General features: G+C 52.3%; 1 protein-coding gene across 1 annotated transcript in view; it reads left to right on the forward strand.

Moving 5' to 3' along the window:
- Window positions 1-7,341, forward strand: part of VPS45 (vacuolar protein sorting 45 homolog) — a 54,996-nt gene extending 47,655 nt beyond the window's left edge. The window contains exon 15 of the mRNA XM_030541927.1: window positions 6,533-7,341. Within this exon, the coding sequence (XP_030397787.1) occupies window positions 6,533-6,620 (88 nt within the window). The 3' untranslated portion in view covers window positions 6,621-7,341. The remainder of the gene's footprint in view (window positions 1-6,532) is intronic.
- The last annotated feature ends 2,114 nt before the right edge of the window (window positions 7,342-9,455 follow it).

Genomic DNA, 9,455 nt, shown 5'->3' on the forward strand with positions numbered 1-9,455 from the left:
GCCGTGTTGTGTGTGTGAAGAACACCAGGCAGTGACTCACCATAAAGATAGGCCTGGTGTATGAGGGACGACCTGCCACATCCGTCCACTTAATGAAATTCCTTTATAGCAGGCCTACGTTGAAGATTAAGTTCAAGGCAATTTCGCTGCATCTGCCCGTTGGTGGAACCACTTGCTAAATATAAACCTCTGACTCGAGCTCCCATCTGCTTCTTTCTTTAGCATAATGAACAGTAATGGAAGGGCTGAAAAGCTTGGGGTATTAATGGCAGATCCTCTTTTTAGATATATACATAATTTAGTCTTTTTTTTTTAATTTAATTTTATTTACTGTGCAAGCAAATGTCCCTGCTTGGCATGGTTCCAGTCCTGAATTTCGATCTTAACAATCTTTGCAATTGCCTGCAGGATTCGGGGCGAATCCGTCCAACAGAATAAGTCCAGAGCTGTCATGAAAATGTCCTGGGCTTTATCTACTGCTTCCCATCCTGAAGGATTCTAAAACTGTGTCTATATCATGTAAACAAGAGTCCTTTGCTCGTCACTGAAAGGCAGCTACCTCTGGGGTGGAACGTGGCAGCAGTTTAACAGCCACCTGCAATGCTGTTAAACAGTGTTGGGCGCGGAACGAAGAGATGTGGTACACTATTGAAATGGGGGAGAAGTCCAATAGAATGGAGTTCCCTGACATGGAATTTGGCCAGGACTCTGGAGTCTGATGTCCTGTCTCATAGAGAAATTCCCTGGGATTGTTCCCATCTATCTGTGTGCCAATGGCTTTATCTCATTTCCAAAAATCTGCATCTCTGGCTCCATAGTCCCTCTTTGCTCTCTGCTCAAGCATTGGAGTCTGCACCGACTCCAAAGAGAGCCCCCCGCAACTGACCCCCCCACGTCCTGTCCTGCAGCTCAGCGCCCCCTAATCCCGTGCTGGGCCACTGGGGTCAGTTCTGACTGGAATGGAAGAGCGCCCCCTACTGAGTCACCTGTTCAATTCAGCCACACCCACCTGACCAATTTCTCTGCTTGCTTGTTCTGGGCAAACCTGCCCACACCCTGCAGATCTCAGAACTTGCCTAGTACCTCAGGAAGAGGAAACTGCAACAGGGCAGTTAAAACTCTGGTCTGTCATCACAGCTCCTTCCCCCTCCCTTTCCTTGGGCTGCAGGTGGCGAGAGCTATTTTCCCCCCTTTAACGAAATTCACAGTGAGGGTTGACCCTTTGCTAGGGAGCCATAAGGCTGTTTTCCAGCACTGCAGAGTTGTGTGCTTCTGACTGGTAGAGTTTCAGGAACATGCAGCTTTGAAGCCAACGGGTTCAGGGCACAGGTTAAGTACAATCTGCTGTGACTAATCCCAGGGAATGTACAGAGTGACCCATTTACCCAGTTACAGGAATATCCCTGTTGTTTTCCATGTGCCACTCCCCAGCCAGGGTGTTCCGACTCAGCAGGGCTCCTGTAGCTCGAGCTGAGTGGATACAAGAAGTATTTGGTGCTTAATGTGGTTTTTAACATGCAGCTGGAGGCTGGTTATCCATCCTAGCTACATGGATGTAAGAGTAAATGTGTGGCTAGGGGTACATGAACTGGGCAGATCTTTGTCCAGCTCTCTGCTTCCTGATCTTTACCAGGCTTCTGATCTTTATAGATACAGGCGCCTGCTTCTCAATCACTTTGTTCCTGTATCTGGGGCTTCACGACTCTTTTGTGCTCTTTGTATTCTTGATCTGGGCAAAGGCCCACCTGGCCCCCCGTATAAATTGGAGTATGAGTTAGAGCAATCTCAAGGCTGCTCCGAGTTGCTCTCTGATTCCCCAGGGAAGTGGAGAACAGCTACAGAACACTGCATGGTAGCTGTGCCCCTGATCCACCCTCCGTTGTGGGGGCTGGGAGCAGGACCCTCATCAGCTCCACTCGAATTGGGGAGGGTCCCCTCCATGAGGAGATTCTCAAGGGGCCACTTCTGGCCCCTTTTGGCATGAAGGCGCGTTAGCATAGCTGTGAATCCAGCTCCTGGAGATGAAGCTAACGAGCCAGAGTCCCCTTTGAAATGAAAAGCAAGTCATTCCCTGTGGTTTTGTTATGGATTCCATCTGCTGCCTTTAATACCTAAAAATGAAACTGGGAGCAGAACTTTACAGCTGCATTCAGAGAGCTGAGCGGCCACCGTGTGCGCGGGCCCGGCTCTCCTCGCCGTCAAGCGGGACGTTACCCGCTCCAGAATGCAGGGCATAGAATGGTGCAGGTATTTGCATCTGGTTCGGTGCTTGATTTCAAAGCCTCATGATTCACCACCTTGGCAGGCGGCCCCGGATTCTGACGATCTATTTCAGGGGAATAACATTTCCACAGGAATTTGTTTTGTTTTGCAGTGTCACCTGATTTTTTTTATTTTTTTTAAAGGGACTTTAACACTGAAAGTAACTTGATCAGCGCATTGAGAGAATGAATCGACTTGGTAACGGTGTAGAACAGTGCGTGCGTAACCATCCTCCATGCAACCCAGGTCCTGATTAGATCTTACAGAGGGCGCCCCTTTCATTTTCGAAACTCTTGAGCTGCTTCATAAAGGCTGTGCCGGGCTAGATCCCCAGCTGATGTAAATGGGCATCGTTCCATTAGAGTCGCTGGGGCCAGACCTCCAGCTGGTGTCAGTCAGCCCCACTCCATTGGCTTCAGCGGGGCAACACTGATCTGCTTCAGCGGGGCCTCTGGCCGCATCTGTGCTCCGGCAGACGTACAGGGCTGAAGGTTGTGTGTTCCCGGCTCAGCACTTCAACCCAATCATGCGGTGCTTCTCCGACCTCACCTACTTCGGGGGCAGTGTTGTCTCAAGATTAGAGCAAGGGACTTGGTCGGCCGGACTCCTGGGTTCTAATCAAACCTCTGCTACTACCTGCCGTGTGACCTTGGGCAAGTTACTTCTTGGAGTAGCTCAGGGTTCTCCGGTGTGGACCGGGGGCAATGAAAGCCAGCTGATAGTGAGGTGGTGAGACTGAATGAATTGTCTGTAAAGGGCTTTGAAATGCTAGGCTGGAAGGTGCTGTGTGAACAAATTAAGTTGCTTGCTTGCCGTGGTGTTAGCGACTGGTGGGTATTCTTCTTTTGCCATTCCATGACTGTAGGAGACGGGATCCCACCAGCAGCAGAACGTTTTTGCCTAAGTCATACCATGTCTGCCCTGCAGTTCACACCTGTAAAGTGTGAGTGTGTGTGTAGGGGGGGCAGTTTCCAGAGAGAGCATAAAAGGGGGCTCTTGGCACTAGACTAGGCCTGAAGAGATCTGGCTTCAGTTCCGGGCTCTGCCACAGACTCCCTGTGACCTTGGCCAAGTCACTTCCCCTCTCTGGGCCTCTGTTCCCTGTCTGTACAATGGGGAGAACGCTCCTTCCCTGCCTCATACGGGGCTGGGAGGATAGTCATCAATCCAGATGCAACGCTGTGCTATAGTTATTTATACTGTTGTAGTGTCAAGAGACCCCCACTGAGACTAGGGCCACATTGGGCCAGGTGCTGCACAGACACAGGCCCTGACTTGAAGGGATGGTAACAAAAGATGGATGGGGAAACTGAGGCATGGAGTAGGGATGTGACTTGCCGAAGGTCATCCAGCAGCTCAGTGACAGAGCTGGGAACAGAACCCAGGCCTGCTGGGGCAGGGATGCTGGCTTCTTTAATTATGACGGGCTGGGTTAAGTGGAAGCAGAATGCAGGTCTCCTGAGGCCTGGTCCAGTGCACTCCCCACTGGACCACACTGCCTCTGGATACTGCAGGAGCCACAAAAAAGCCGACAATGAATCAAAAACAATGCAAGTAGCTTCAGCCCGTTATCCTTTGGGGGGTTGTTTTTCTTGAAGGGATTGAATTAAAGCCCCAACCCTTAAACCACTTTGGGATGTGTTTAAACCGATGTGTTCCCAAGGTTTAGCCTCTCGCTCGCATGCACTCATCCGGATTAAGCTTCCCTGTGATTTGTGATGGGTCAGGCTGCCTGACTGGGTCCTTAATGCAGACAGTCTCTGGTTGGCTCCAACAAGCACCTACGTTCACACATCCCTGCTTCTCCTGCTAACACACCCACACCCACTAACACCCCCCTCTGCAACCTCCTCTTCGAACTATTGCCCTCTCCCAGCTGCTAAGTGACTCCATATTCCCAGCAGGAACAAACCTTTACACTGGCAGCAGGGGCGCGTTTCAGGGTTTGGATAACCCCAGCCTTTTCAGACCATCTGATCACAGAAGGGGTGAAACTGCCAACTCCTCGAAGCAGCACGCAGCCCAATGGGGCCTGATCTCAGTTGGGAACACTAGGCACTATGGCAAACACTGATCACCAGTAACGCCTCGCCTTGCTTGATAACAGTGAATTCCATCTGTACCGCCCTGCCCACGACGAGCTCTCCCAGCGCTTTGCAGGCATTCAGAGCGGGACTTTTAAAAGTGCTCCACCTTGCCCCAACTCTGCTCCTGTCCAACCACTGAGAGTTTTATCCTGGACCTCTATGGGGCCGAGTTGGGCTATTACCAAGCACTTCAGAAAATCCAGCTTTCTGCAACCTGCAAAGGGGCAGCTTTTATCCCCGGCTGTGCAGTTGGGCGGGTTGAGAGACAGACAGAGGAAGCCATGGACAGGAGCAGAACTCAAGAGTCCTGAATTCACGCGCTCAGAGGGAGCTGCCATCTCCCCAGAAGATTATTATACTAACACGCTGCCCCAGCCTTCGCTTTGCAAGCTCCTTTCCCAGAGATTGCTTTGAGAGAGAGGGGGTGTCTGCCAACCATGTGCGTTTCACGGGAGCTGGCCTCTGGCAGGTAGGTTCTCCAAGGAGAGGGTCACTGATCTGCAGACTCTGCTCCGTGTAAATTCTTATGCTGTCATCGTGATATCTGGGCACGCAGTAATGAGGGTGCACTCCCTAAGCTTTTTGTTCAGCAGGGTTTGGCTGAAGGCTGTGTTGGGGGGGTGGGGATGGAAAGGGTTTTGATTTATGGCCAGGTTTGTTAATTACTCATCTGCATGTGATCACTTAATGAGCCTGGCTTCATGGTTCTGAATTCTGGAGGCACTCAGGTGTCTGCTGATATCTCACTGGCTTCACCAGCATTTCAGCACATGTTTACAGTTAAGTGTGTACTTAAGTCTGGGGCTTTTTAACATTGCCTAAGAGATTTAGGCACTCAGCTGAACTTGGAATCTAAACTCCCTTAAGCTCCCCTGGCAATCCCATCTGTACGTGCTTTTCCAACTAGGAAAGTACTTAAAGCCTTTGCTAAATTGGAGCCTTCTGTCTAATGGGACTTGCAGTTGAATTAATTGTCAGAGCTCCCAAGGGTCTAGACACGATTTAAATCTAAACCAGTGATCTCTCAGTTGACCGCATAGACTTGTGAATGCTCGGGAAGTAGAGAGACCCTTGCATTGTGTCCAAGTCTGGCCGGGTGGCTGGTAAGTGAGCCGAGAAGCAGTGGCCCAGGCAGCCAGAGGGACGACCGCCTCGCAGGAACCCCGCCAGCCCCTAGCGTGAAATGTCAAGGAAGCATTAGCCGGAGGTTACAACCCTCGCCTCTTCCTGCTCCAGTAGCTGCTCGGGAAAAGCCAGAGCAAGTGGCTTCCTGGCTTTTTGAGCGAGTGGATACTGGCAAGGGAGAGCAGGGGCAGAGCCGGGGAGATAAGTCAATGCTGCCTTGATCAGGCAGTGCTGTGGTTCATTGCCTGGGGGAGGAGGGAGACCTGAGCCTGCCTCTGGGAGGAGGAGCAGGAGGGTCCTGCTGCTTTAATTCTGAACAGCTGGGCTGAGTGAAAGCATCAGTCGGTTCTGCTCTGCGGGCTGGTCACCAGTGCAGTCAGTCCCCAGGCCTGGCATGGGACTTGGTGTGTGCAAGCAGGTGGGCAGTGTGTGCACCCTCACCCCCACTCTGCACTTCAATGTCTCTGGGGTTAAATCCCCAAGGCACATTATAGGAGAGGGAAGAAAGCTGCGTGATCTCCCCCTGCATAACTCCTCTCTGACACCCCCAGAAATCCTAGAGCCAAACCTGTGTCCCTGCAGGCCCCAGGGATGCACGAGTAGCATAGGCGCTCACAGGCTGGCTTGGAAAGCCCCGACCTGGGTGCACTCCGCAGTGAAGACAAACCTTGAGCAACTGCCAATGCCCACCCGTTCTCCCTCTTCCGCCCTCTGACCCGGCTCTTCTATGCCCCCCCGTTGGAGAGGAACGTCTGGAGGAAACCTGCTAGTGAGGTGGGGCATTGTCTGGGGGACTGAGCATGACAGTAAGAGGCTGGGACTCTTGGCTTCTATCCCTTGTTCTGTTGCAGACTCCCTTGGGCAAGTCCCAGCCGCCCTCTGTGCCTCAGTTTCTCCAGATGCAAGGTGGGGACCTCCCGGGGTACTGAGAGTAGACACAGACTCAGAGCTTGCAGAGCGCGCGCTGCCTGTATGGAAGGCTCGACACCAGGTGCTGTCTGCCTGGAGAATGAAACACTGGCTCTGGGCTCCACTAATTTTGACTCTCTGCTTGGCAGCTTCCTCGAGGAAATTTCAGCCTCTGGGTTCCGCGGCCGGGGCGCCGAGAGCGCTCACGTTACAGCGAGAGCGAGCAGCAGGCGGTGAATGCAGGGGGCCGCCGCCGCTTCCCATCTGGAGCTCCCACAGACTGACCAGGCGACGGCGGAGCCGCGCTGGGTGCTCCCGCGATCCGTCCTGCAGCCAGACGACACGCAGGATGGCCTCTGCCTTGATGCGCCGTGCCGTGCCCGAAGTCCCAGCATCCTCGGCGTTACCTTCCTGCTCAGCTCTTTAATGGGGCGCGGTGGAATGAACTGCAGGGAGGTGGCGGAATTGTAGATCCCGAGAAAATGTTACCTCTGGGTGCCCGGCGCCTTTGAAAACCCAGCTACTTCCATGTCTCTTCGTAACCACAACTGGCCTGCCCAGAATCTCCAGTTTCCTGCGTCTGTTGGTCCCTCCAGGTAAAGGCTGGATGGGCTCTTGCAGCCTCTGGCTCTATTTAATTGTCTGCAGCCCAGCTCCTCACCGATAACTTTCAGGGTCTGGGCCTGTATATTTGGAAGTTCATTAAACGTCCCACTCTGACCAGTGCTTATATTTTAAATGATTCCAGATATTTGTCCTCTCACCTCCCCCCCGCCTTTTATAATTTCCACGAAACTAGCTACTTTCCTGCCTGGCCCCGTTCTCGAGCCCCTGCGTCCATGGGGGAAGAGAGCAGCACAGGCCCTGTACTCCTTCCCCCTTTCTGTTCCCGTGTTGTGATCGGGAAAAGTTTGTGTGACACTAATAAAAATAAAATTCAGTTTTCTGGCAAAAACGACGGATTTGGTTTTGTGATGGTTTGGGAAGAGTAGCCTGAATTAGAACCCCAGGGCAGATGGGGGAGAGGAACATGCCAGAGTCCTGATCATAGGACAGGCAGCCAGGCTATCTCGAGTGCTAACTTTGATCTCGACACTGGCTCTATGACCCCAAATAAAGAGTTGCTTCTGTGCCTCAGTTTCCCTATTTGTAGAAGTGTGTGATGACTCCATTCTGGCCAGTGGATCACAGCAGCCTGACCCTGTGAGTTTGACAACTGGGCAGTGGGGCCTATGCTGGGACAGGACTGCCACCTCTCTGTTTACGCCTGGCTTATGCCTCCGGCGCTGGAAGATGCCAAAAGCTTCTTCTCCGGGCCGCATCCTGCAGCCTTAGGCTGGGCTCAGGGGAAGAAACTGAACTCTGAGTGGCTTGGGAACAGAGTTCCAAGGCTCCAACTCCTTCCCCTCCAGACACCCAGGCCAAAATCCTTAACGCTGTGAGTGCCGCGGCGGGGCTGGGGCTAGCCCCTGGGATGGGAAATTGAGGCCCTGGGTCCTACTTGCCTGCAGCCAGGCCTTGCAGTCCTGCCTCCTTTCATAGGAGCGAGCCTCTGAGATCCTTCTAAGTTAACCTGAGGCTTTCCAGTGACTCAGCCACTGTGTGAAGCCCACGATATGGGAACGTCCACACAGGAAATGTAGCTGCTTTGTCATGACCATCCTGCCCAGCAAAAACCTGCCATCCCTTGTCCCCTCGGGCTGTGACCTCTTTCGATCTCTTGGTCTTGAGGGGGTAGCGGGGAGGGTTGGAACATGCTAACTTCAGGCCTTGAGAGCCATGCAGGCCCCTGCTCTGGTTCTGGTACGTGGTTCCTAAAGGAAGCTCCAGCTGTGAGGTTGAGACGCCAGCTCAAGCATGTTGCATTCTGGGGAGTAGCTAATGCACCATGTGGGAACCAGAAAGGAGCCCACTGGCGGCTAGTGCCAAAGGAGATCCCATGATGATGTCCCTTGCTCTTCTGTCTGCTGTCAGTTCAGGAGCTGCCAGACCATCCATTGCCCTGGCCTAGCAGAGACTGTCAGCTGTAACCCAGCAGCGGTATCTGTTTTCCAACAGCTTCCCTTGGATGGTCCGATTTCTCTTTGCAGCCAGCGGAAGGTAGAGTCCAACTGATGCAAGCTTGGATCTGCCCCGGTCCACAAGGGAATCCTGGGGAAGTTTCTTGGTATTCAGGCGCTGGAAATCTTTGTGCAGAGCAGTGTGCTCTAGGGCTTGGAAGAGGGAACTGGAGTTCAGGACTCCTGGGGTCTGTTCCCAGCTCTAGGAGGGGAATGAGCTAGAGGCTAGAACTGGGAAGCTGGACTCCTGGGAGCTGGGGAATGGTCTAGCAGTTAGACCAGGGAAGCAGGAGTCCAGACTCCAGGGTTCTGTTCCCAGCTTTGAGAGGGGTGTGAGTTAGGGACCGGAAGTGGGAACCTGGGTTCTATTCCCAGCTCTGTTAAAAAGCTGCTGCATGACCTCAAGCATGTCTGTAGCAAACTGTCTCCACCTTGTAAACCAGAGAGAACGGCTCTTAGCTACTGCACAGAGTGTCTGAGGAGTTATTCACTTCTTATCATGGCACGGTGAGGGTGTTAAGAGGGCTAACAGGGACGTGGCAAAATTTGCAGACGATACAAAATGACTCAAGCTAAGCCCAAAGCTGACGGCAAAGGGTTACAAAGAGAGCCCACTAAACGGGGGGAGTGGGCACCAATTGGCAGATAAAATTTAGCATTGCTAAGTACAAAGTAATGCACATTTGGGAAACCTAATCCCAGCTCTCCATACAGAGTGATGGGATCTAAATGAGCAGCTACCGCTCAAAGAGATGGTGGAGTCATTATGGATACTTCTCTGAAAACATCCACTCTGCGTGCAGCAGCAGGGAAAAAGCAAACACTGTTAGGAACCATTAGGAAAGGGATAGATAATAAGAGAGAAAATATCATCATGCCACTATATAAATCCACTATACACCCACACCTTGAATACTGCGGGCAGTTCTGGTCGTCCCATCTCCAAAAAATCTATATTAGAATTGGAAAAGGTTCAGAGAAGGGAAACAGAATGACTAGGGGTATGGGACAG

The sequence above is a fragment of the Gopherus evgoodei genome, chromosome 24 (genome assembly GCF_007399415.2).
Source record: "Gopherus evgoodei ecotype Sinaloan lineage chromosome 24, rGopEvg1_v1.p, whole genome shotgun sequence".
Taxonomy (NCBI): Eukaryota; Metazoa; Chordata; order Testudines; family Testudinidae; genus Gopherus; species Gopherus evgoodei.